Here is a 27804-nt window from a genome sequence, read left to right as displayed (position 1 = left end):
TCCTCCTCAATGTGACTCAGGTCTACCCTCTATTACAGTTTTTCGTAAACTGCTGCTCATTAGGCACACAACAGTGCTTCTAGAAAGTGTGTGGGGTATGCGATAGGCTTGATTTGATCAGGAGAGACATTATGCACAGCTTTTAGTGTGGCTAACAGAAATGTTAGGCCATTTTTACAACTTTCCCTCTGTCAAATCCTCTTGTAGATAATTTACCCGCGAAACTCTAACCCACCTTACTGTATAAATATGCATTCCACCCCAGGTTGTGATAGATAGTGACTGAAAGCTATCACGATCACAGAAATTTCAGCTTTATTACAACCACCATGTCCGTTACTGTCCGAAAAATTGAGGAGACCGACAAGGAGGCCTGGAAGCCCTTGCTGGACGGCTATCTGACTTTCTATAAGTCATCGTGGACCCCCGAGGTGACTGAGGTCACCTTCAAGCGGTTCCTGGACGACTCAGAGCCAGTCAACTGCGCCGTGGCCGTCGACGAGTCTGGTAATCTCATTGGTTACGCCACTTATATCAACCACCGAAACACGTGGACCGTGGGAGACTCCATGTATCTCAATGACTTGTATGTGGACGACAAGGTGCGAAACGGAGGTGTGGGCCGCAAGCTGATTGAGTTTGTGTACGGTGAGGCCGACAAGCTGGGCTGTGAGAAGACCTACTGGCACACCCAGCACTTTAACCACCGGGCCCAGCTGCTTTACACCAAGATCGGTGAGAAGGACGACTTTGTCAAGTACGTGCGGCCTGTCAAGGAATGATGCGATTGACGATCCAATTGAACAAAGACCCAACCGATGGATGAGTTGAGATCACAATGGGACCTCGATGCCTGTGAATCGAGTTTATGCAGGGCTGGGCGGTATAATTATTACTTGTCCTAGCTGTACACTTACCCGATGGTAACCTGGCAGCCCTATGCTATATCCTGATGAATACATGAGACTGGCGTGCAAGTATTACTCCGAGTGATTCTTGATATCGTAGATAAGTACAATTGTAGTACATAGTGTAGTTGCTTATATATTCCCAATGTTTGGGTTGGTTTATATAGCTTCGCTAAACAGTACATACATACTGTGGTGATCCGTAGGTGCAGTATGAAGAGTTCCTGTGAGGAAACAGGCATGTTCCCTACAATAGTTGCAGTGCTACAAGTAGTGCCTGTTCAATTCAAGCTTTGGAGAGCGGCCCTCGATTCATGGACGAAAGAGTGTAGCCATGTTGCAATACATACCGACTGTGAAAAGCTATGTTCAAGGGTACAGTAGCTACAATTCAACGGCTTTATAGCATACACCGATACCTACAGAGGTTATTGTGGGAGTTCCTACTGTACCGGTACCGTTACATGCCGTACAAGGGACACCTACGCGCACATTCTCCTGTTCTTGGAAAAATACACTCTTATTGTATATCTGTATATACTGATCGCCAGTGTACATACTGTTTTTCATGGTAATATGATTGTTCTTTACAAGCACACAACCAGAGAACCTCTAAGTACTACTTGTAGTACATACGAGTGGACATACCGTAGTCCGCAATACTCTCAGTGGTATAAGTGCTCTTACTTCTACGATACAGTGTATTGTACCTGTAGATTGCACACCCACGATGAATGCCTGTTCCAAGCAAGCAATAGCACGAATTCACCAAAACTAACCAAATTTTACGGGCTTACGAAAAGCCACAGAGCCCCTGGACTACTGTACGCTGAATAGCACACTGCATTCAGCTCCATCCAATTACAAAAATTCACTCACCAGCCCCCCCCCCCCCCCCCCCATAGCCCTCTTCCAGGGGTAAGCTCTCGTTTAGACCCTCCCAACCTTGCTTCAGTTTCACTTGGTGTTAAACACAGACCAGCACACCCAGTGGAGCTAACAGAAACCGTGAAGGTAGCTGTATTTTCTTTGGAACACTCTCTGGAATCAAATTTATGCGAGTGGGGCATTTTCAATTGCTCTGTGGTGTTTGTGATTAATAATCATTCCAACCTCCCAATTTGGAGGCCTGTGTTACTTATTTCGGATTTACAATTAAGCACACGTGAACTCATATTTAAGCTTTCCGACGCGTGGTTATTGTGTGGCTGTAACTTCTCGTGATTGATTGGTGATATGTGCAATTGAACTGGATATTCAGATTCCTTGAAATCAGGCGAGTCCAATGATATCGTTTGAACCTTATTTTGGATAGATATTACGGCAACTTGAGAAATCAAAAACTGGTCGAAACCTACGAGCTATTTATAACCCATACCGACAGTTGGTGGGTGTTTATTTGTAAAATGGAGCACTTTGGCGGTCTCGCAACAGTTTGATAGCAATTAGTGACTTGACTGTTACCGTATTTATAGCAATTGCTGGGCAACCGATAAAGTATGGGGTTACATGGGGTTACATGGGGTTACATGTTTCTCCAAGTCTGGAGTCTGGATCGATGCATGTTGCTCTCTTGGCTTCTTGGCAGCTGCCTCAGCAGGGTAAGTGCGTTGTTAACGATGATGAGTTTAGAGTGACACAAATGACAGCAGCAACGGAGAAATGCGACAATTGCGAGGTGCATTATTGCCCTTGAACTGTTGTTGTTGTGGTGGCTGTTTTAGTACGAGTACCGTAGGTCCTATCTACTGTACCGTGATGCGTCTTGGAGAAAATACATGAAAAAGACAAGATACTGTAGGCGCTCGGGCTTCCAGAGTCAACCAATTTTTCGTCGAATACGTCCTGCAACTAATATCGGCCACTATATGCACGAAATTGTTCTTTCAATATCGCAGTAATTAGCTGTCTATAAGGTTATTAAACGAATGCCGTGGTAATGGCTGAGCAATGTCGATGATGGTAACTAATAAAATAACGGGACGGGAGACACACTTTGCCAAACCAAGAAACACAAAGAGCTGTTTATCATCTGTTTCTCCGGTCTGGTGCGTCTGTATCTGTCTGATTGTTTGCAGTCGTTTGTCTTTTGTTTATGTCTCGTTGCTCGAGGCGGTGTACAGAAATAATGTAGGCGACCTGATGTGCAGTATCGTACCGGCAGACGTAGCCGCAAGTCCAGAGTCAAATCAAATTGGCAACAGTTTTTCAAGAAGGTGCGAATTTGGTTTTATAATGGGTTAAATTGAAGATATGACAATGCTGAAAACTCGAGAGCACTGCTCCTGGCTATCTTCTGACATTGGTATCCTCCTTGTATTCTCTATATTTCAATTCCATAGAACGATTCTATCATTCCTCAAAAATCTCCACTTTCACAAAACTGCTGGAAATACGGTTTTGGCGTCTCGTGAAACCTCGTGAGATAAGGCTCTCGGAAACAGTTCTGACTCAAGTGCCGAATCGGTGGATATCTCACCAGCAAGGATTATTCCTTGTAGGGCAGTGTAAACGCCTTCAATGATACACTCCCTTCAATAAAACTTCAAGTAGACAACGACATGATGGAATCACAGCTCACCCGCTTCGAGCGCTTCGATCAGAATCACCATTCCGGCTTTTCCAAGCAACACGGATGTTCCTACAACATCAACATATGCACCATAGGCACTAAGGTAACTCCTGGGGTCTTAGCATCTATCATAGTGTGAAAACAGGGGTCTGTACCACCATGACTACCTTTAGGAGTGTGCTGCAAAGCTCCTACTACTACTGCCAATTATCTCACAATTCGTAATTTTCAATATATTAATGTTATTTACCGCAGTTACCTGCAGAATCTAAATGCAGTCATAAATTTAACAGTCCTCGAGGTTGACAATGGCGAGGTGAACGGCGGTGCACTGATCTCGGTTGTCCTTTCGGTCGTACAGGTTGTAGAAGGTACCGGACAGACACTGCCAGAAGACCTGGTTGTCACCAATAGCGAGGTTACCGTCAGAAGAGATGGCCCATCCGGCAGCGTACCAAGCACCAGCCTGAGGAGGAGGTCCATCAAACTGGAACTGGTAGTTAGAGACAATGGAACCGATTCGGCCCTTGTCGTCCTTAAGGATACCGTCCTCGAGAGTCATGGCGAGAGTACCCTCCTTCTTGCAAGCAACGAGCTTGGCGAAGTCGGAGTTGGAGGTGGGCTCGTCCTGCTTGCCGGAAGGCTTGGGGCCGGTGGTGGCAGCAGAAGCAGCCTTGGTGGCCTCAGCGTCACCGGAGACGGCGGCAGAAGAAGCGGCAGCAGAAGAAGCGGCAGCAGAGGTGGCAGAGGCCTTGGTGGTCACGTCGGAGTGAGGGACGGTGGCGGGGGTGGTCTCGGCGGCAGCAGCAGACTCCTTGGCGGAGGTAGGGGCAGCAGACTCCTCGTGGTGAGGAGCAACAACGGGCAGAGTGGTGGTGGACTCGTCGCAAGGGCAGACAACAACAGTCTGGGTGACAACGTCGTCATCGTGCTCGTCTCGCTTCTGGTGGGCAGTAGGCACAGCAGTGGCCTCAGCTCCGGCCTGAACAGCTCCGGTGATGGGCTGGATGGCAATACCAAAGTTGGAGTAAGAGGTGATCCAGTTGGAGGGAGCTGTGTTGGTGGGCTTGAGCTTGGTCCACTCGTCTGCGGCGGAGACGGTGGCGGCGAGAGCCACGAGAGAGACGGCAGCGGACTTGAAGAGCATGATGAAACGAATGTGGTGCTGTGCTGAGCTGGAGGGAATACCAGCAGGACACAAAGGGGGATATATAGGGAGGGTGAGTTTGGCCAAACTCTAGTTGGCGAACCTTGGTCCGAACTTAACTGCAAACCCAAACATAGCAAGCCTGAACCATCTCAACTCTGAGCTTGTCCTTTTAGTACAACACTGTATAATGGGTCGTGCGGTAGGGAGCGATATCACACGTATTGAATGCGACACGTGATATCTTGATTCAGCAAATTTATAAAATTATCGGTAGACCCCTCAACCGGCTCTTGTCGCCTATTCTACAGCTTCCCTTGGCATCCCCTTAATATCTGCAATCGGTGCATACCAAGCCGTCCAAAGCCCATCTACCACCACATCCCACTGCACGTCAGGGTAACTGTGTGGAATGCAAAGTCCAAAATAGAACAAAGTCAGACAGGGCTGGTATTTATAGCCCTCCCCCCGGAGGCTGACCACATACACATATCGGGAAGGCTATGAAACTAGTGCCTGATTTTATTGCCCTCACATGCTCTCACAAAAAACCACCATTTACGCGAACATAATATCCCTCATTCAAGACTGCACAAGACTGCACTCGAGCCATCACAATGCACATACCCCATCCTCGCCTCGATTCTTGGCAACCTAATTTCCGCTCTGGGCGGGCCTGTCAACTTTAACCAAACTCTATTTGCGGAATTAACGAATAATGGAGCCTTACCTGATGGCTGAGCAATCTGATGAGTGCGCCAGGTTAACGGATTCAAATGTCAATACTCGACTCATTGCATGGCATCGCTAGAGCTCACGTGACTATACGTTGCTGTCTGCTTATTTAACAAGGTGTTATGGTATTGGTACCATAGCGTCCTATACAAAATACCCCACCACAGACATAACCTGTACCCAGCCCCCCTTCTGTTTGTTGTGGTTTTAACCACTTTAATTACCACTCCCTCTCTCCTTCTACGCCGGGGTTGTTTCTTGTGTCTTCTTTGAGAGACGTTCACGTGACGCCGCTTCCTCCTGTAACCAGGGCAACGCTGTTTACTGCTCCCTGCGATCTCCAAGACGCGTCGAGAATGTAAACTTTGCCTGGATTGTGTGAGCCTCATGTGCGAATCCCCAGTGGTGGGACGTTAGATCTGGGTTACTGTGTTACGCTGTGTAGAGGTTCGAAACTTGTTCTCCTTAGAATTGTCGGACTTGTTGTGATGTCCCCTATCACCCCCTGCGCTACAATTAGTGCGTATTTGTACCCGAGGAATATTGACGTACCGCTGTCTAGACACGGACTGTACTACAAGTATATCATGTACATGGGGCTCGTAATTCCATTACATGTGAGCTATAGATATTGGTCGTATGATTGTGAGCAGTCGTAGAATACCACAGTCTCACCTGCGAATATTTTTTCCTCGTCCATCTCGCTTGATCACGTAATATTGTTCAGGTCAAGTTTCTTTTTCAACTCCTATTCTATCCATTCCTTCACAGCGGCACTTCGGCTCTTAGATTTACATTATTCAGCCCCACATAACGTGTAGAATGAGCGTTCAATTCAGCTCGTGTTCAAACCCAACAGTGTAACATCGCTCCAGAATGAGCAACAGCAGAATGAGATGATGCAAGAGACAAAACGCTGTGGAACGGGTAACGGTGCAGCCCTATTGGTTTGCATCCGGAAATAATCCCGAGTAATGATACCGTGAGGGACCGAGTGATTCTGGCAGGTATAGTAGATGGAGGTCTAATAATACTCAACATTGTTACCTCGATGACTCTGTTAACACAGATAGCGATGTTTTCACTCAGTTTTTAGGGTTCACTGTTGGTATCTGCTTCACCATCAGTCATCCCTGAGACACGTCGATCTAAACATGTTATCAACGGGTACGAATGATAAGTGCTGATGAAGCTTATGGCTACGAATTCAAGTATGTGTACATACTGTATTGGGTAGTTGGATTAATTTCACTATTGAGTGCCCAGATTTTGGGCGAGGAGAGGACATAAAAAATGAAAATAAAAACATGACAAAACTATTGCCGGCTATCCGGCGGTCGTCATTACTACGAACTCTGATTTCTCTAAGGTCGATTTTTCAGCTTTCTAGACCCCTGCCTGTCGCTTTGGTTATTGTTCGAAACGTCTTGAACTGAAGGGGTAATAATGGGAAAATTGAAATTTCCTAATCAAGCTGAGTTCCGTCTGCATTCGAGAGGAGCCAGATCAAAGGGGGAATGGAGTTAAACCGAGTCCTAGATGCGGTTGAAGGGGCATAGTGGAGACCTGTAGCTCTACTAATGCAGGCAATGTCGATACACCACTGTGGCCACCGTGCCTACAGTAACCACAAATTTAACAACCAAGACTGCTTAGCACTTCTGGCTTAGTGTTTTAGGTCATTTAAAACTTCACGGCTCCCTCGCTGGGACCATAAATGGGTGTTATCAAAACACACAATTTGGACATACTTGTGTATGTACTCATACTTGTGTAAACTTCACGTGATATAGGGCACTTGGAGAACCCCTCTGTGTAATAATTGCCCCGTGATAATGGGTTCTGCAAGTGGTTTGGGTGATAGGTAGCTGTATAGAATCTGAGTTGATTTGAAATCCTTATTATTGTGAGTTCATTCCTGTGTGTCCATTCCTGTGATAATTCAAATGAAAGTGCCGGCACATACAAGTACTTGTTACACTGTACTTACTGGTATCTGGGTCCTAATACAGTTGGCTGATGCGATTAGTCCTGGAATCCGTGGCAAAGATCAAATTTACATTACTCTGATGTTCTCGCAAAACAAGACAATTCATCTCTATGCCAAGAAATTCCGTTCTGGAGACATTTTCTTGAAAGCATCCACTCGAAATGTAACAGACCTAGTTTTCGCTCATCACGTGATGAGCAACAGCATCAACCACAACAACATTGAATAAGATGAGCAAGCTCAGTGTCTAGAAGAAACTACTAGTACAAGTAATCGTTCTTAAATTGTTGAGGACCTCCCACAATTCTTCACTCTTGTCGCCAGTCCCCGTCTGTACGAGTCTCGTCGAGTTAGTGGAACGTTTTGAAAGATACACCAACCATGGCCGTGTCTGTCTTCAACCACCTCAATCCCCCCTTTGAGGAGAGTGACGTTGCCTCGAAACGCGAGTACAAGATTGTATGTGCTCTCTGTAACACACACATGTACATACTGTAGTTATGGAACTGGAAAAAACGTTGATCCGCTGCCACCTCCTACATCATAACCATCAAGCGTCCAGTACAAACAAGTACATACTAATAAATAATAAATATTGATAGTTCCTTCCCTTCTTCCCTCTCTTTGTGGTAGACCTTATCTGTCCGTGGTGACATATCCCGTTGTGTTCTTGTATGGGTGGTCGTCTGTCCTTCATCTAAAGCTCTTCATCTTCTCTGCATCCATTCGGAACTTTCCATTCAAAAGATCCTCGTAAGTCCACTCAAAACTCTCCACCACCGCCAAAGGCCATTGAACGTATTCCATGTAGTAATCGGGCAGATACTCAACCACATCATAGAGGTCATACTGAGCCCGGTCTCTCCACCATCCCCATGAGTGAAAGAGGTGGCAATATGCCAGGTAATAGGCAATGACAATTGTCGAGTAAGGGTTCTGTTCCTGTCGGAGTAGGTTGAACTTCTCAGTGTTGAAGACACACCACGAAGACAGATGTGAGATAGAACGGAAAGCCACGTCCATATTGAACAACTCGATCATGGCGTATATTTCTGTAGAGAGAACTGTCCGAATGTGTCGTCTTTCAGCCATTGTGGGGATGTTCTCGTCCACCAACACGTGATCCACAATAGCCCATAGGTCTTCTTCTTTTGGCAGCAGGGTTCTCATTCGGTCTGGAAGAACAGGGTAGGCTACTGCCGGAGGTTGGAACTCACCTGAAAATGAAATATGAGTGTTGTGGATCGAATTGCAGAGCCCCGCCAAGTCCTGACGACAGCTAGTGAAGAAGGGTAGAAGTTGTGGTCCGATAGCTAGGCCGCAGAGGTAGACGTAGATTGCTGTTGGTAAAAGAATGTCGTCTCGTCGGAAAAGTGAGTTGGGCTCCTGGCTTTCATATTTGAACCATTTGAGCAGATTGGTAAACTCTCTGAGGAGCCGCTCTTGTGTGTTGACTGGCATCTGAGGATATCTTCCTACGACTTGTTGCGTTTTTTTTTGAGCTAGGTCTGAAGACGCCAAAAACAGAAATGCCAGCTTCAGGGACCTCGAAGAAGCGAGTAAGTCTGGCCTTCCCATCCACTGCAAGTCGGGTTGTGCATTGGCTTTGAGAATTTCGGGATGAGTATGGTGAGTGAACTCGGATATCAATTCGAGCTCTGGGAGTGACAGGTCGAGAAGTCTAGCCATTGAACAAGTATGGGGGTAGGGGGTATTGAGTATTGTGACAGTTGCATCTTGGGATGTGTCGCGTGGAGCGTATTCTGAGGTTGGGTCGTTTGAGCCCTCTCGAGAAATGTCGAAATCTTGGGGAGGGCTGTATAACCGTTTTCGGACTTTGGAGTCCTCGGAAGGAAAGTCTTCTGTCCGTTTCATTGGTAAAGCACTCCCCGGCCTTTCTCATTGACCCCGCTGTCCTAATTCTGTCCCTTTCTCGGAATCTAGCCCCGATGTCAGATCTAGTAGACCGATCTGCCAAGCACCTCCTTCTGAGGCTAGACTAGTTTTCACTGGAGCGGAACTTTCCCATCCTAATTCCCCCAAACCCTCCCCATAGTCATCGCTCATTGTCCCATGCTCCAATGCTTGGGCTTTTGAACCAACCGCTGTCGGCGGTACAAAGGCGTCCGCATCACCGAGGCCTGCCATGTCGTTCATTGCTGCGTGGGTGCGAGTCTCCGAGTAGAGCGGCTTGTTCAGCAAGTATCGAATAGTGTGATTTAGAAGAATTACACGTTTGCGTTCCTCTCAACCTCTAGGAGCCCCCTCCATTAAGTATCGCAAACCCCACCGCACAAGGTTCAGTAACCTCGCTTAAGCACATTTATCTCCAGATACCTGTATGTGTTTGCACCTCTGCATGTATGCTATATGAGTACGAGTACGAATACAAATGTCGTGGTCGGAAACAAGAGACAGCTGAGGGATAGAAATCATCCCAAAAGGAGAGCCTGTCCTGATCACTGGGAAAACAAATAGCTCCATCGGCCCACAGGACCCCTGACACAGGTTCACGTGCTGTGACAGGGTTTGAGGCTTGATGTTTCAAATACTAGTTGCAACTCGCTGAGTTCTATAAACTCGGCTCTGCGGCTATTCAACTTGATGGTTTGGTCCTGAATTTGTAACTTCCCTTGTTCTTCAGCGTTCTCTTCATTGCTATCGACGTCTCTCTCTCCGGCTGATCTATAGACCCCTGGTTATTTGCGTCCAACTGCCGCGGCTGATAGGACAATCAAACGATATCAGCCGTTAAAGTTGATCAAAGTAGGCTTGGTTAGGGCAAGAAGTCTCGCTACCGGAGCAAACATCGGTCCGACTTTGCAATGACGAGCCATGCACTCTCCACACGCGAGTCGTATTCGTCTCCTCGCTCGCAAGTTCGCCGTAGGTTGCTACTCTGGGAGATTCATGGGATGAACATCACCACCTATAAGTACTGTAGCTAGAGTCCGACAAGGCCATGTCTATTTCCTTGTACTTGAACCTGAGAAGCTTTAGAACTCTGCTGTGAGAAAACAGTCCATGCCGGTTGGAAATGGGAAATGTTGAGTTAAGATAGGTGAGAAGATTAGGCGGTGGACGACAGTCACATTTTTGATGTCTACAATGTGACGGAGCCTAGAGCTGACTTCCCCTACCACACCCATTTTCATCTGGTTCATTCACTTGTGCTCCATATGTGTCAAGTATCAGCCTTGTAACTCATGAGTACATACGATATGTATTGTACTCGCCCCAGATGTCATGCACCAGTCGAAATAATGAAGACCTTAATCTTGTGAGAATTCGGCTGCGACAGGTTTACCCCAGACTGTGTTTTACTAGGGCGGAGTGAAACGCAGAGTTTGCTTATGTAACTATCTCGCCTCACTGCTTAGGTAATCTACAAGTAGTGCCCCATGCTGCACTACAGTAGCAGAACTCTATCCCGTGTTGACCTAATTATGGTGTTACCCGGCCGATGGTTGTGTCACCCGAGTTGACGCGTGTGTCGTGTAAATGGAATGCAAACTTGTAATATTTATGACGGTGTCGGGTTGTCACGTGATGTATCCTGTCTCTAACTCCTCAATACCAACTGTCAGGTTGTTGGTTCCTTGCTTCTGTCAATCGTGGGTGTGCGTTGGTTGCACCCAATTTCCTCAAAACTCTACCGTGCTTATTCATCGCAGTTGTGTAGGAATATGTGTGGATATTTGGCAGTATCATTTTAGTTGTGATCGGCGGGGCATGAGTGTGTTCTATCGTCGCTTCCGAGGGCCGTCTTCTTCCGTGTGATACGCCACTTCACATGCTGCAGTTAGGAGGCAAAAATAGTGTGTACATATGACCGATGGAATCGCCACCGAACAACGTGTTATTTTAGTACAACGCCCGGAAACACATAAGCCAACATAAACTCCCAACTCGAGCCGATCACATGCTATAGGACGACACCATCGGTCACCTACAGATCATTATTCACTGCCGTGTAACAGCACACCAACCAACCCTAACCCAACCCCCCTAACCCTATCTGGTTAATTCTCACCACTCTACATCTACACACAACACTGGCCATGTCGGGCAACTATCCGTCGTCGTCTGCGCAAGATGTGCGACGTCTGGAGGAACGCGACAAGGAGCGTCGCAGAAGAGAACGCGAGGCTGCCGAGTACAAACGACAGAGGAGGGAAGATGTGAGTACCCGAGAGACATGAACGAGAGCCTAGGTTGAGTGAAAGCGGAGAGAAAAGTGTGACAAAAAGGTGGGTTGACGGGTGTAACTAGAGGAGAGACGCGGGCAGTACACTGAGCAGGCGTTCTGAGCACTATGGCGTGTTTTTAGGGGCTAAAATGAACAATTCAAGATGATGACTAAGATGATACCAACGTGATACCAAGGAGAGAGAAAAGAGATGAGAGGGCGAAACGGGCGACAGCCTTGAAGCGAGTGGCATTCGAGACGCGAGCACGTTCCTTGACGTTGGTATTGAGGACAACATGGTCCATGTTTACGTGGCATTCTGAGATACCATCTGCATTCATTCAGGTCACGCGATACCCGATGTTTTTAACAGAACATGGATGTACCGTCACGGCGCCACCAAATTTCCATCACTTACTGTTCAGATTCTGCCGTTCAAGTCCATGTTGAACAGTTGCTGTTCCGTGTTCCGACTCAGATACAGCAGCGCATGCAGCCCAGGTCCCAACTGCTTGAGCCGCAGATATTTGACCAAGCATAGAGGGGAGGATGTGTCACAGTACCTCAACGATCCAAATCAGATGCAACCCAAACGATCGAAAAAAGGTAACATTGCAATACCATTCTGTTATACGTCAGATACCCTACCTCATCTATGTACGAGTTCACACCATCAACACCAACATCACTACCGGCTGTGGACCAACGCACCCAGAACTCTACTTCTGTGCCACCTTTACATTGTGTGTAGGCCACCAATCGACACTTCTGGGGAGCTTCGAGTGAGACTTTAGATGCAATGCTACCACTGCCACCGTTACAGTTGTCTCCACCGTCGCTGCTGTCATTGTGCTGCCCTGCACCCACTGACTATCATGTCTGATGTGAGTAGGGACTGCTTCTGTTCCTCACTCAGACACTCATGCTGTTTTTGCTACAACCACAGTACCCTCGTTGCAAGATCCATAACCTTTACTAACACAGAACCGCCGTTTTGACGACCGCCGACGATTCGAGCGGCGCCCACCAGGCCCTAACTTCAAACAAGAGATTCCCACAGGTCCCCGTAGCCTGACAGGTAAACGAGACAACCGGGGCTATCGCGGCCCACCAGGAGGAGGAGGCCCTCCTGGACCCGGAGGAGCAGACCCGCGTTACCAGGGCAACACACCACCGCGCTTCGACCGCCGCTGGGACGACCGCCGGTTCGACAACCGACGCCGTTACGATGATGGTCCAGGAGGAGGATCTAAACGAGACTCGCGGGGAGGCGCCGAGAGAGATCCACGCGACCGGCCGGATCCACGTGACCGACCTGATCTACGAGACCCACGAGACCGGCCCGATCCTAGAGATCGAGGAATCGACCGACCAGATCCTCGGGACCCACGTGACGCTCACTCGCGCGACCGGTCAGATTCGCGCGGTGATCCACGTGATCTTCCGCCACGAGACCGGCCAGATTTGCGGAGCGACCCGCGTGACCTCTCACGTGACCGTGTAGAGGATGGCAGTGTGTCACGTGTACCTCCTGCGGATGACTTGTTCCCGCATTTTGTCAAAAACGAGTCGCCGAGCGTGCCGCCCGCAGTTGCAGCTTCTGCAGCGGCCTCAGCTTCCAATTCGGTGTGTAACTCACCGAGTGACGAGCGAAGGTTTTCACGCGACACCAGGGATGCACGAGATTCCTTATCACGTGAGTCGGTGCGTAAATCGCCCCTTCCACGTGACCTGCATCGCTCCGCGTCCCCAGATGTCGCAAGTCCTGCTAGAAACGGTAGCAGGCCACTGAGGAAGCCGCATCAAAAATCTCTCCCAAAGCACGCCTCATCGCTTAGCCACCAACATGATCTCCACACATACTCCGACACGCATCCTGAGGAGCCTGAGGAGATTGCTCGCAAGAAGGGCGTCGAGGTGAAACACGACGACTCCAAGAGGGTCAAGGAGCTCAAGGAAGAGGTCAAGAAGGAGGGTAGGCAACTCAAGGCCGACACGCCGGGTCCCGCAGACATTGCCATGCACGAGGATCCAGTGATTGAAAACGGCAAGGAGGAAAAGGTGGTGAAGAACGGAACAGACCATATTGCTGAATCGATGCCGCCAAAAACAACCGAAAACTATGTACAAAAGGAAAAGATGGCATCGACGGATGGCAAGGTCAAGGAGGAAAAGGTAAGGGAGGGTAAGATCAAGGAGGATAAGGAGGTCAAGGAGGACAAACGGCCCAAAACACAATCAGATAAGCCTACAGAGGCTAAGAAGCCGATGGAGAATCATGTGGAGTCAAAGGTTGATGCGAAGGCTGAGACGAAGGTTGCAGAGAACAAAGCTGCAGACACCAAGACTGCGGAGGCGAATGAAGCTGACAAGCCCTCTGCTGTTGAGAAATCTGAAGCGGCAGCGGAGGAAGTCAAGGAGAAGGTCAAGGGGCCTATTAAGGAGCCTGTCAAAGAGTGTGTCAAAGAGGAAGCCAAGACTAAAGAGCATGCAAAGGAGTCCTCAGCTCATGGCACTTCTGATGCTCCTACGATGGCTGCAGTATCTACTGTTACACCCACACTGACCACGAGCGCTAAAGACAATATTCTAATAGCTGATGCTGCTCCGAAGGCTGCTCCCAAGACCACTGTCGAGACCTCCACTCCTACTGTCGCAACTAATGAACCCTCCACAGCTCCTGCTACGGCAGAGAAACCGCCTATCACTGAAGCTCCCTCCGCTGCAGTTGACGACGACATGGGCGACGCTCTTGAAAAAGAGCTTGAGCTCGAAATGCAAAAGCTGGAGGAGGAGATGGAGGTCGAAGAAGAAGCAGCCGTTGCTGCCGCTGCCACCTCTGCCTCCGTGTCTCCCACCACAGCTCGGTCTCTTGCTGCCACCTCCATCGAGACTCTTCCTGTGCGGTCAATTTCACTGCCCACGGTTCCCCCTGTTTCCCAACAACAGAGCCAGCGTCTTAGTCTTCCTGGTGGCCTTGCTTTACCTGGAGCTACTGGAGCTACTGGATCCACGGCAGCCACTGCATCTACCGTCACACCTCCAGTAGATCCTGCCCCTGTGACAGAGGACGTGGTGATGAAGGATGCGGTTCTGGAGAGGGCTGTTGATGCTGTTGAAGCTAATGAGGCAGCAGCAGCAGCAGCAGTTGCCCATGTCGAGTCTGACAAGATGGACGTGTGCCTTGAGCCAGAGTCGAAGGAAGAGCCTGAAAAGATGGATGTCAAAGCACCTGCACCTGCAAAGGTGACTTTTGCCGTTGAAGAGAAACTCGAATCTCTCGTTGACAAGGAGGAGACTCCTGCTGCTCCAGCAGTGAAGGAGGAACTCCCTGCTGCAGTTGGGGATGGAGTGTCTCCGCGTACAGCTACGGTCGGCGTACGAGGCCAGGAGACAACCCCCACAGCTGTTGTCACCAAGAAGGCAGAGCCAGTTGCTGCACCAGTTGCTGTCTCACCGGTTGTCATAACAGCTTCCATCGACTTCCAGCCTGACGAGTTCCCCATGACCCGGCTGGAGAACACCTACTTCTCTAACCGTCTTCTTCCCCGCTCCGAGCGTGTTGCTGAGATGCGGTACCTCCGGTCTATTCCTCTCAAGTCTACACGTGACTACAAGTGTTACAGGACCAACACGCGCAACTTTGCCGTGATTCAACCTCTTCTTGCTGCCCGCATTTCTGACCGCAACAAGGCTATCTACGCCAAGAAGAAGCAGCTGCAGCAGGAGTACATTAGCAAGTACCGTCTTTGGAGCAAGCAGCACGTGACGCGGTCGCAGGACGAGGAGCAGGCCGTCTCCAAGGCCAACCAGCAAATGCCTCGCCCTGAGCAGACTACCGGCGACAAGGGAATTGCTCTTCCTGGTAGCAGTGTCAATGGGGCCCCCAAGGAGTCTGAGAGCGGGCTCGAGGAGAAGGGCAGTGAAAAGGGTTCTGCCGAAGATGTGGCTGCGGGACGACGTGGCAGACACTCTCATGGAGACACCGTCCGTTCCGAGGCCGAGTTTTTAGAGATCCTTGCCAACCTCGAACGGGAGCATGCACGTGACCCGTCAGTGCGTGCAAAGCTCACCTCGGCCACCATTCCAGACATGATTTTGGACGAGGAGCTGCGTCAGAAGGTGTTCTTCGTGGATACTAACAACTTTGTGGCCGACAAGCAGGCGTTCCATCGACGCCTAGATGTGGACGGCATTGACAATTTCACTGCTGCCGAACACGAGCTGTTCTGCGAGGCGTATGCTGCTCATCCCAAGCAGTTTGGTCGTATTTCTGCTGCCATGGGCGGTCTGCGGACTTTCCGAGACTGTGTTTTGCATTACTACAGAACCAAGACACGGGTGGACTACAAGGCTATCGTCGCGGGGCGTAACAGACGGTCTGCCAGAAAGGGCAGACGGAAGAAGGACGTTGTGGATGAGATGGCGTTCGACGGAGCCATCAGAACCAGACGAGCGGCAGCTCCTCAGTTTGGAGAGGAGGAGAGGAAGCGGCAGATGGAGGGCGAGAAGCGGGAAGTCAAGAGAGTCAAGGTGGAGCCTTCAGTTGGGAGTGTGGCGTCAGGCGGGGGTATTGCTGTAAATACCCTGCCTGCGACTACAGTTGGAGAGGCTGGAATTGGTGTGGCTGATGCTGCAGTTGTAGTTGCTCCAGGAGCAGTTGCCAATGCAGCTCCTGCTCCTGGTGACTTCAAGACCTCTTCATATTGGTCTGTCAACGAAGTCAACCTGCTACCCATTCTAATCCGTTCCCATGGCACCAACTGGGAACAGGTAGCTGCTCACTTCCGTTCCAAGTCCGCCGTGATGGTGAAGAACTACTTTCACAAGCACGGTGAGGCCAAAGGGTGGCACGGACTGGCTATTGAGGCTGACGAGAGGGCAAAGAGAGGTGAACCCCTGCCTCCTCCCCCTCCCATTAAGCAGTCTTTGGAGTTGACCACTCCCTACGCGGGACTGAGAAAGAAACGAGTGAGTCCAGAGCTGCAACTCGAGCGGCAGAGACAAATGCCCGAGCAGGAGCAGATACGCCAGCAGACTGTTCAGCCTCAGGAGCAGCAGCAGCAACAGCAACAGCAACAGCAGCAACAGCAGCAACAGCAGCAACAGCAGCAACAGCAGCAACAGCAGCAACAGCAGCAGCAGCAGCAGCTGGAGCGTCAGCAGAAGCACCAACAGGAGCTCCAGCGTCAGCAGGATATGCGACAACACCAGACACCTGCCCAGCATCAGCAGTCTGCCCAGCAGCAGGAGCTCCACAGACAACAGACTATACAGCATCAGCAGTCTGCCCAACAGCAGCACCAGCAGCAGCAACATCAGCAGCAGCAGGAACTTCAGAGACAACAGCAGTCTGTCCAACACCAGCACCAGCAGTCATCTCAACCGCCTTCTGTGCAGCAGTCTCAACCTCAGCAGGTTCCTCAGCAGGTGCCCCACCAGCCTTCTGCTCCACAGCAGCAGCAGCAGCAGCCCCCAGTCTCTGCTCGGCCTTCTCAACCTGCCCAGTCTCTGCATTCTCGGTCAAGTTCTCAGTCCTCTACAGGCACTCCTGGTCCATACAGACCTGTCGCTATCCAGCCCCAACCCCAGCATGTTTCTCAGCAGCAGCCGCACGTGTCTCAACCCCAGCACGTGACTCCCGCTAGCGGTTCACCCCAACAGCAGTACATTGCTACCCACGGACGAGCCGTTTCGTACGACTACGATCACGTGCGTGACCCTGTGGGCTCCATGCGGTACTCTCCCCATGGAATGCGACCTGCTACCGAGTCAATGCGACACATGCACTCTGCTTCGCCGCCGCTTGGCCAATCTGCGCGACAGTCACCTCAGCCTGGACCTCCTCCCATGGCCGGGTTCTTTGCTACCAAGCCAAGATCCTCGTCTTTCAAGCAGGAGCGACCCAATCTGGAGCGCCAGCAACTGGAGCGCCAGCGACAGCTGCAGGAGCAGGAACAGGTGGAGAGACAGCGACAGTTGCAAGACCAGCAGCTGGAGCGACAGAGACAGCAGCAGGAGCAGGAGCACAGACAGCGACAGCAGGAGCAGGAGAGACAGCGACAGCTGCAGCAACAGCAGCAACAGCAGGAATTCCAGCGCCAGCAAGAGTTCCAACGCCAAGAGCTGCAGCGTCAACAGGAGCTTAAACGACAGCAGGAGCTACAGCGTCAGCAGGACCTCCAGAGACAAGATCTTCAACGAAGTACCTACTCACCTTACATGCCTCCGCTGTCGCACACGCCTCCGCCACAGCAGAGCTCTCCCACTGGGTTTTCTCTGCCGCCCATCAACGCTCACACACCCCACGGGCCTCGGCAGACACTGCCGCCCTTGCCGATTCTGCAGCGGCCTTCGAAGACGTCGTCGATCACGTCGATTCTCAATGGCGATTCAAAGCCGAGTGGAGGACGTCCTGGAGGAATCACCCTGCCGCCTCTCAATGCCATGGCGGGTCCTCCTTCGGGTGCTCCCGGCGCGCCCGGCGCTCCCGGCACTCCCGGAGCTCCTCCAGGCATGTATCCTCCACGACAGCAGTCACCCCCAGGACCTTATCCACCTTATTGGCAGTAGAGAGGGGAGAGGAGGACACGAAGGACGGAAGGATAGCATGGATAAAGCGTGTTTATTTATATGTATTATATGAAGATTTAATTGAGTTGAGTGTAGGCGCTTGACAATGACTACTTGCAATTAGCACGGGTGCCTATGGCAACATCCCTACTGTATGTTGTAGTCTATCGCCACTTGTCATATTCAAAGTGTGAGAAAGATAAAACAAATAGACTGTATAGACTGGATCAATACAAGTACAAGCACACAGTACGAGTACGTAAAAGTACGAAAAAGTACGAGTACAATGTACATACTGATACACAGTGACAATACATTATTATACATACATACAGTTCATCCATACGACCAGCTCCTACAAAGTTACCTTATCATATCATTCATTAGTTACATTGTGTATCCAGGGCTTTAGTTTGTGCTCTGATGCACCTCTTCCTTCAGCTGTTTGGTGGAGATTCATCACCGGAGTTGCTTGTGTTTGTTCACCGCTCATACATTACCCGGCTGTGCCTAGTAATTCATTCGCTTACAAACTCTTGTTCATAAAATGCCTTCTGGTGAAAGCCAACCAGTACTTGTTGGGCTTGGAAGGGTCGTCCTTGTAGATCTTCTCAATCAGACGCTTTGCCAGCTCCTGTCTGAATTGCATCAGGTAGCCTCGCAGCAGTTCGACCTCATTTCGGTCTCGGGGAGGGGCGTAGAGAGAGTTCAGTGGGAAGCCGGCGTCTCCGGGAATGGAAAAGTGTTCCACAGCAGCAGTGTTCAGCAACTTGTTGGCCTCGTTGGCAGAAGTGGTAGGCTTGAGCTTTCCCAGACACTCGGACACAAAGAGAATGCCGTAAATGAGAGCCCGGTCGGCAGGGCCCTTGATCTCAAAGTTCTTAAAGAATGAGTTTGCTCGGAACAGATCCAGCACCTCGTCGATGATGTCGTAGTCGGCGTTGCTGGGGTAACTGGGGCCTCGGAATGACGTTTTGATGGGGAGGATAGCGAAATTGCCCACTACCCGGGTGTCCTGGTCCTCGCCGAGAAATGTACTGTTCAGAGCTGGCATTTTTGTGTCTGGTTGGATGTGTTAACGTTGGTGATGCGTTGGTAATGACAGGTTTGGGTGTGATGAGGTGGAGATAGCTGGTGAACTCTAATAATGGCGCAGTTAGAGGTGAAATTGCAAGGAATGGTGGGAGGTGAGATTTTGGTGACCGGAGGTAGGTGGATTGATGGAATGTCATAAGCCGATTCAATTGAGTGAATTGGAAATGTTTCGACCATGAATTCCGCTGATTACGAAGCGAACATTCGGAGGAAGGGGGTGCGGGTTGCTTCAGTAACATACTTGGATTTTACTTGGATGGCACTTGAGTTTGTTTTCTCAAATCACTCCCTCAGTTGATTGAACTTCAGATTTACTGTACCGTAGCTACTGTGTCAGATAAAGGTGTGACCGACTGTAGTGCCAGCCGGGTTGACTTGCGGGGAACCGGAGTTAAGAGAGTTCATTATCACACCCTGGTACAAGTACAAGTAGCCGATGTTCGTATTACAGTAGTAAGTGTCTCAATGTCAATACCGTAATGGCTATAATCGGGGAGGGGACGAGGATCATTCTGTAGGACACATGCCTACAATACAGTTGCACCTATCGTAGGTACAAGCAAGCTGTGTGGCAAGTGCGAGCGAACAGTTATTGAGTTAACAATTGAGTGGTTATCGTGCTTGAAGTTGAAAGGAATTGTTATCTACTTGTGGCTACACAAGGCACTATTTTCGGCTTCCAGCCACTCCCTTGCTCAACTGCTACAGGACCATCGGCTGACGGTCTTGAGTCTTCCGTGTTTATTGCTTTTTGGACTACTGTACCCCTGTGCTTATTAAGGACAAATGAGGTTAAGTGATGGACTGCATACGACGGACATAGTGAATATGACCGACAATGGTGGGTCAGAGAGGGGTACTTTTGGGTAGAAAGGTGACAGTAAAAGCCAGCAAATAGTTCATCACAGGCTATTATGACACACTGGAGGTGTTTGGACTTCTTCATCATCTCTCCAAAAAAGTATCTCGAGTACTCATACAAAGGTCTGCTCTTGTACAGTCTTCCCCAACCCTATTTTCTGACGTTTTCGGCAGTCCTATAAATGCCGAAAAAAAAGACAGATTTTCACGAGAAAAAAGACCACCGGTTCACCACATTGTAGCAAGTAATATAGACCGTACCGACCGGGTCAAGTTGCATGCGTCTCCCTCATAGCGCTCCATTTATTCCCCCCACACTAATACCGCAGGTGACTAAGCAACCTAAAGTTGGCACCACACAAACACAGCCTCGTGCGTCTTAGGGTACAGTACTACACTTTTTCAGAGCCCGCCAATCTCTACACCAGTTGTTGTTTGCACGACACAACGCCCCAAGAGACACACAACTAGTCACACTCGACCCAGGGCAGCTCAAATGGCGCAGGACGTGTTGGATATTCCTTTTACCGATATTCCGTCGATGCAGGTGAGTAGATGAGACATGAGGAGAAACCCTGATAGACACAGGCAATGGGTGATATGGACAGAAAGGAGACTGATGTGAACACAGAACCAGTGGCAAGCGAGACACAGACAGGCAGAAGAAGAGACCTAGAATTAGAAGCATCGACATGGCTCATATCCCAACAGTACAAGCGGTGTTCCTATCGTACCGCGCAGTTACACAGATGAGCGGATGGTTTAAGGGTGACGTGAAGGATATATTCAGATGAGATTGCTGTGGAATGTGCAGTAATTTCATTTGGTGAATGTTCACGACTGTACTGTTCCTATGGCGACATTTTAGCGACACTGTTTGACGTGGTTTGAGGGGAACCAAGGCGTACCAACGCATCGCACGACACATCACGACGTGGTGTAGAGCATACATGACGACACACTTAGGGCAAATCAAACCTACATCGACTCTAAGAATCGCCATATACAAATTATCACAGCCCATTCTTCTGCTCCACTAGCTACATCTCGTTGTCCGCCCTCGACTTTCGGACCCTCACACCTGTTGCTCCCGTATACTAACCAAGCGCATCCCCGCCTCGCGGTCCATGCAAAACCTCAACGAGCGGTATGAACAAGGCCAAGCCCCTCCCCAGGGCCAGACCAAACAGCCCCCCATGCAGCCCTCGCATCATGCCAATCCCCCACCCCAGCATCACCAGCAGCCACAGCAACACATGCCACCGCGACATTACCCGACCAACCGGCCACAGCCCGGACAGGCCCAGCAGCAGTCGCCGAGACAGTACCCGCAAGGCCAGCCTCAGGGACACACGGGCCAGACCCAGTATCCTTACGCTGTAGGACGACAGGGACAGCAGGCTCCTCCTCAGCATGCTTCCCAGCAGGTGCCCCAGCATGTTCCCCACGCGCCTCCCCAGCAGCACCACGGTCCTCCCCCGCAGAATCATGTTCCTCAGCTGCAGCACGGTCCTCCGCAACATGCTCCGCAACATGTTCCACCCCCGCATCAGCAGCAATACTCGCCTCAGAAGCACCCTCAGGGCGGCCAGGTCCAGGGAGGAAACATGCCCCCAACAAGTATGGGCCAGGGAATGACTCCTGGAGCACCGCAATACGGTGGCCAGCAGTTCTCACGACAGCAACAACCGCCACAGATCCAGACCCAGGCTAACCCTTACCACATTTCCCGGCGACCCCAGATGCGACACACCCAGTCGGCCACCTCTCCGACCTCCCCCTCCAACCCGTACTCGCAGTTCAGCCAGTTCAATCCGGGCAGATCAGTGTCTGGTGGACCTCAGCAGCATCACCCGGCTCACCAGCAGCAGTACGGACGGTCCATGTCTCTAACTCAGCAGTCGGTGGCAGCAACATCGCGAGGCAACCCCAACGTCTACGATCGAGAAACCGGGGGCCGAACCTCTACCATGACTTCAACCTCTTCAGGTAGAGTGATTCCGCCGCGACAGGGAGGACCTCCTGGCTCTGGACCTGGAGGAATGGGAGGCAGCACCCATGCAGTTAACGCACAGGGACACAGCATCCCTGGGTCAACCGTCAGTCTCAACTCGACGGTAACTCCCTCTACGTCGGCAACCCACCTTCCCTCGTCTTCCTCTGCGTCGGTTGCCACTGCCAGCACGGTCGTGTCTCCCACACAGCAGTCAAGCTTCGGCAACCACAGAACGACCTCCACATCGTCCATGCGGTCGTTGTCATCTGAATTTGGCCCCTCTCCTCGTTCTGCAGTACTCACTGCCTCGCGACGAGCCCCTCTCGTCTACCCTGCGTTGCTGTCCAAGGTGGCCGAGATGTTCCGACTCACCGTTGTGGTAGCAGACAAGAAGAAGAACGAGCTGAGTTACTCCAATTCGTTTCTGGGTTCCGAGGCTGTGTCAGTGATTGCCGATATCATCAAAACCACTGACAGAAACCTGGCCCTGCTTCTCGGCCGGTCTCTGGATGCCCAAAAGTTCTTCCACGACGTCACCTACGACCATCGGCTGCGAGACTCGCCCTTTGAGCTGTACCAGTTCAACGAGATTGTGGAAGCCAATGATGCGGCTGCCCAGACTGTTGGAATGCCTGTCAACGGTGTGTTCACGCTGCTGACAGAGTGTTACTCTCCCACGTGCACTAGAGACAAGCTGTGTTACTCCATTGCCTGTCCCAGGCGTCTAGAGCAGCAGGCTCGGCTCAACATGAAGCCCAGCGGTCTTAAGCGATCTGAGTCGCGTCTGTCTCTTCACGGCGACAGCGACAACAAAGAGCAGAAGCTGTGGAGAGAGCGGGTCACTAAGGAGATAGCCAACAGTGTGGATGACGAGGAGAAGAAGCGACAGGAGGTCATTTGCGAGCTCATTTACACAGAGCGGGACTTTGTCAAGGATCTGGAGTATGTACGGGACTATTGGATCACTCCCCTGCGAACCTCGAACATTATTCCCGAGGCTCGACGAGAGCGATTCATCAAGATGGTCTTTTCGTTCATCATGGACGTGCATGCCGTCAACATCAAGCTGGCCGAGGCTCTGACCAAGCGAGAGCAGTTTGCGCCTGTTGTTCGACGTGTCGGAGACATTTTCCTGCAACACGTGCCACGATTCGAGCCGTTCATTAAGTACGGAGCCTCGCAATTGTACGGTAAGTATGAGTACGAGCGTGAAAAGTCGTCTAACCCGGCATTTGCCAAATTTGTCAACGACACGGAGCGTCTCGAGCAGTCTCGAAAACTGGAGCTTAACGGTTACCTGACCAAGCCTACCACTCGATTGGCCAGATATCCTCTGCTGCTCGAAGCTGTGCTGAAACACACCAAGGAGGACAACCCCGACTACGGTGACATTCCTGAAGCCATCAAACAGATCAAGGCGTACTTGATGAAGGTCAACGAAAAGAGTGGTCAGTCCGAGAACCGGTTCTCGCTGATGCAGCTGAACCAGTCGCTGGTGTTCCAGAAGAACGACTACGTGGACCTCAAGCTGATGGAAGAGTCTCGACGAATCATTTTCAAGGGCTCTCTCAAGAAGCGAACCCAGGACACCCAGGGTGAGATCCAAGTGTACTTGCTGGACCACTTTTTGCTGTTCGTCAAGGTTAAGGTGGTCAACAAGCGGGAAATTATGCGTGTATACAAGAAGCCCATCCCCCTCGAACTTCTTTTGGCTGCTCAGGCTGAGGAGATCGGTCCTAAGAGCTCTTCATTCCGACGGCCTCCGTCTTCGCTGATCCCCAAGACTGTGTCGAAGGAGTCGTCCAATGGAAAGTACCCTCTGACCTTTCTGCATATCGGACGAAAGGGCTACGAGTTGACTTTGTATGCTGCCAACTTTGCAGCTCGAAAGGCGTGGTCTGACAACATTGAGTCGCAGAAGAATGCCCGACGAGAGCTTGGCGACGTATTCTCGCAGTACACGCTGTGCTCCGGCTTTTTCCACGGCAATAACCGTGTCAATTGCGTGGTTCCCATTGACGGCGGAAGAAAGGTGCTATATGGAACCGACTCGGGAGTGTTCATTTCTGACATCCGGCATCTTCCAAAGCAGCAGGGCTCGCTACAGAACTCCATTGTGGCCACCACCCCTGTCAAGCTCATTTCTACGAGCAACGTGACCCAGGTGGCCATTCTGGACGAGTACACGACGATTTTGGCGCTTGCTGACAAGACTCTATATGCTTGGCCGTCCGATATCATCGATACTCCGGATCCCGTATCCAACTCGCGAAAGGGTAAGAAGGTTCTTGGTCACATCAACTTCTTCAAGGCTGGTGTGTGTAATAACCGAATGCTGGTCTGCACAGTCAAGTCGAGCTCCACTTCGTCCACCATCAACGTCCTGGAGCCCTCAGAACCCCTAACCAAGAACAAGCGGCAAACAACCCTCCTGTCTCTCAAGAAGGGACGTCAGGACACCGAGTTCCGGTCGTTCCAGCAGTTCAACATTTCTTCAGAGATTATCTCCATCTCACTGTTGTCTCTCAACTTGTGTGTTGGCTGTGCTAACGGTTTCAAGGTGGTGTCCCTCACCAATTTCGACACTCAGAGTCTGCTGTCTTCTGCAGATACTTCCCTGGATTTCGTCATTGGCAAGGAGCAACTCAAGCCTATTGCAGTGTACCGACTTGATGGCGAGTTCTTGCTCAACTTTTCCGAGTTCTCGTTCTACGCCAACGCCCATGGCTGGCGAAAGCAGCCCATGTGGCGAATCGACTGGGAAGGCGTGCCTCAGAACTTTGGTATCTGGTACCCGTACCTGTTGGCTTTCGAACCCAACTTTGTGGAGATTCGGCATGTCAAGACGGGCGAGATTGTGAGCGTGATCCACGGCGAGAACATCCGGTTCTTGCACGAGTCGTCGCGGGAGATCATCTACGCGTACGAGGACGAGCGGGGCAACGATGTGATTGCCTGTCTGGATTTCTGGGAAAAGAGTCAAAAGAGAGTGGCGGCGTAGGAAAAATCAGTTTTAATGGGGGAGTGTATGTACATTTATTTATTTAATAATCAACCAGTGAAGAGGTGTGGCCTCAGAGCGATGTGTAGGGTGGAAGGGTATTTGTCTTATTGAGTGGATTATTATGGCAATGTGATGATAATAGTGAATCTGTCATCTACTGTACGATAGAAGTACAGTATGTACCGGTACTTGTAAGAGGGTGCTTTAGGTGGTAATGGCAGCGTACAAGGACTTGAAGACCCGCACAACCATTTCCACCTCGCTACTCACTGCCTTTTTAGCTCAGCGGGTGAGAATGTCTCCAGTCGCAATGGTTAGCGAGATGAACGATGCGAACGATTGAGTTTCATTTAGCTCGATTTGGACGTCACTCAACAGGTCCAAAGGTGACACTTTCTTTTTTGGACGTTGAGTGTGGAATAATCCGGTGGAGGTTGTCGTATTATTGCATCCATTAGTTTTTCCGCTTTTGAAAGAGGGGTATATGGACTGACGCTAATTGTACTTATCGTCTGAACAGGTTAGCGAATAAAGCCAAGCTACTGTGTACTATAGACAGAACTGTAGACAGAAGGTAGATATTGAACGTCTGAGCATGGTGCGTGTGTAAATCTTGATTTGCTACTGTGGTCACTTATCGTGACAGCCTACATTGTCTCTCCTCTGACACTCCGTCTGCGCTATCTCCTGCTCAACATGCTCCTATGTATATACTTCCAAAAATGCAAAGATCGGTGGCAAAAAAATGGCGTATGCAAGGGACTGGGAATTACAATATTATCAGCAAGGGACAAAAACAGTCAAGAAGGGAGACCCAGAACAAGATGGGCAGTTGTTTGTTGAGGCAATTGGGCTTCCAGAAGGGAACGCTACGTGTTCACAGTCTAGATCCGCTATGGCTCATGTATTGGCACCCAGCAACACCTGATTTAGTTGCACACATCCATTTATATACCATATGCTGAGACACAGGAAAATGTTTACTTAGTTATTCCGAAATATCTGCTTTCTTTATCTATCATACTCTCTGCTACAACTGGCATAAACCTGTTGAGCTCAACGATAACGACCACCCAGACTGTGTTTGTGTCGCCGCCCCAAACAAAGCGGGGTATATAAGTAGAGCTATCTCTGCCATCTTTCTCTCGTCACAAATACAACCAAAATGTTCTCTTCCAAGACCAACCAACCTACTGCGACAACCATCACAAAGACCACCAGCGACACAAAGCCCTCCAATGGCAGCGGGCGACCTGTGGCGCAGTCCGCCACACCTAAGCCCCAAGGTCTCAATAGACCTTGCAATCTCAACACGAAGGATCAGGAACACTTGCTTCTGTGCGATCTCAATTAGAGAGTTACACTGCTTTCCACACAATGACCCCAGTCATGTGAGAGATACAGCTACAGCTTGACATGCAACCCTCTGCTATGCACTCCCACCAGGCTAATCTCACACGTGCATGGATTGTGCAGGCGATACGACAGCAAAGCTACCTACACGCCGAGCCAAGAGACAAGTACGGCAGCAACAGTGTTTACTTTATGAAGAGAAGCGACAATAGAGCAGTCTGGATAGCCGCAAATGGCAACAAGACATACTCCAAGTAGCTATAAGACATGAGTGATCGTAAGTTGTGTATGTACCTGGTACAAGCAGCTGGAATATACAGCTGACATGATTTAGCAGCTTTATACAAGTGTACGGAATGTCGTATTGTACGCACCAGTAAGAGCCCATGCCTCCTCTGAAACGCTTTGTACTGTAGCTGCAAAAGAGCTTTGCCATGACTTTCTCTAAATGCCTCATCTTGGCCCCTTCAGTTGACCTCAGCCCACGTTTCCCAAACGACTGATCTAATGGTTGTTCGATAACACAAAACGAGAATATGGAGCATTTGAATTGGGGTGATGGATACAAGGTGACAATACGAGAGTTTCTGCTCGAAGGAATATCCTGAAGAGTACAAGTACAAGTACAGCAGTTCCTTTTCGAATTACCTTCGTTCAGCAGCTGGTACTTGTACAATTCTGTACATACGTACTGCAGTTTTATTATATACTGCACAGTATCGTGTATCGTTGTACAAGCACAAGTACATACAAGTAGCTACTGTACTTAATTGTACAATATCAACTGTACAAGTAGACCTTAAATAGCGGATGTAACCCACACTTGGAACATCAGACCATATATATTTCGACCCTCCTGTCAATGCGGGACTGTTACTCCTGCATTACAAGTACAAGTATCTTCACGATACTTCTAGCACTATTGCAAATGCCTGTCTGTGGTGTGTACTTTGATGATCTCAGTTACAGTCCTCTATAGCCTTGACTTGTATGACGGATGACGGATAGCGATCTGTGTTACCTTATCCACTGTGATTATGTATCGTAATGGTACTGTACTTAACTGCTGTACTTAGACAACGCTAATCTATCATGTCATGAATACACTGCATAATCGTACGGGTACCATGTCTGGAATGTCTCTCATTTCCGTCCTAACGATGGTTCTTGTTTTTGCTGCGTACGCGGGGTTCAACCTCGGTCACTCAAAAGCGGCGGTGCAGTAGGTTGTAGCCCCCTCTTATGCCTTGTAAGCAGGTACAATTGATTGGGCAAACTGAAATCGGAACACCAAGCCATTCTTCAAAGTCAGTCTATTTCGCTTGTGCTGCAAGTCCGAGCCGAGGCCCAGTGTGGGGTGATGTGACATGGAGAAATGGCA

At 50.0% G+C, this 27804-nt stretch overlaps 7 protein-coding genes across 7 annotated transcripts; 4 read left to right on the top strand and 3 right to left on the bottom strand.

The window, feature by feature from the left end:
- Window positions 1-329: 329 nt before the first annotated feature.
- On the top strand, window positions 330-782 carry YALI1_B26639g (uncharacterized protein; the record flags this gene model as incomplete). Its single annotated transcript, XM_501131.3, has 1 exon — window positions 330-782. The coding sequence occupies one exon, from the start codon at window positions 330-332 to the stop codon at window positions 780-782; it is 453 nt and encodes a 150-aa protein (XP_501131.1).
- A 2984-nt stretch (window positions 783-3766) lies between these two features.
- YALI1_B26596g (uncharacterized protein) lies at window positions 3767-4627 on the bottom strand (the record flags this gene model as incomplete). The annotated part of the gene is made up of 1 exon (XM_501130.3): window positions 3767-4627. One exon carries the CDS (start codon window positions 4625-4627, stop codon window positions 3767-3769), a length of 861 nt encoding a protein of 286 aa, XP_501130.3.
- Window positions 4628-8045: 3418 nt separating this feature from the next.
- YALI1_B26550g (uncharacterized protein) lies at window positions 8046-9227 on the bottom strand (the record flags this gene model as incomplete). The annotated part of the gene is made up of 1 exon (XM_501129.3): window positions 8046-9227. One exon carries the CDS (start codon window positions 9225-9227, stop codon window positions 8046-8048), a length of 1182 nt encoding a protein of 393 aa, XP_501129.3.
- Window positions 9228-11413: 2186 nt separating this feature from the next.
- YALI1_B26517g (uncharacterized protein) lies at window positions 11414-18114 on the top strand (the record flags this gene model as incomplete). Its single annotated transcript, XM_066094196.2, has 2 exons — window positions 11414-11533; window positions 12526-18114. 2 exons carry the CDS (start codon window positions 11414-11416, stop codon window positions 18112-18114), a joined length of 5709 nt encoding a protein of 1902 aa, XP_065950268.2.
- Window positions 18115-18640: 526 nt separating this feature from the next.
- On the bottom strand, window positions 18641-19168 carry YALI1_B26451g (uncharacterized protein; the record flags this gene model as incomplete). Its single annotated transcript, XM_501127.3, has 1 exon — window positions 18641-19168. One exon carries the CDS (start codon window positions 19166-19168, stop codon window positions 18641-18643), a length of 528 nt encoding a protein of 175 aa, XP_501127.1.
- Window positions 19169-20566: 1398 nt separating this feature from the next.
- YALI1_B26430g (uncharacterized protein) lies at window positions 20567-25067 on the top strand (the record flags this gene model as incomplete). Its single annotated transcript, XM_501126.3, has 2 exons — window positions 20567-20617; window positions 21177-25067. The coding sequence occupies 2 exons, from the start codon at window positions 20567-20569 to the stop codon at window positions 25065-25067; spliced, it is 3942 nt and encodes a 1313-aa protein (XP_501126.3).
- A 1241-nt stretch (window positions 25068-26308) lies between these two features.
- YALI1_B26377g (uncharacterized protein) lies at window positions 26309-26681 on the top strand (the record flags this gene model as incomplete). Its single annotated transcript, XM_068282131.1, has 2 exons — window positions 26309-26461; window positions 26517-26681. The coding sequence occupies 2 exons, from the start codon at window positions 26309-26311 to the stop codon at window positions 26679-26681; spliced, it is 318 nt and encodes a 105-aa protein (XP_068138232.1).
- Window positions 26682-27804: the final 1123 nt, after the last annotated feature.

Source organism: Yarrowia lipolytica, chromosome 1B (assembly GCF_001761485.1).
Source record: "Yarrowia lipolytica chromosome 1B, complete sequence".
NCBI classification, from domain to species: domain Eukaryota; kingdom Fungi; phylum Ascomycota; class Dipodascomycetes; order Dipodascales; genus Yarrowia; species Yarrowia lipolytica.
This window is presented reverse-complemented; position numbering and strand designations above follow the sequence as displayed.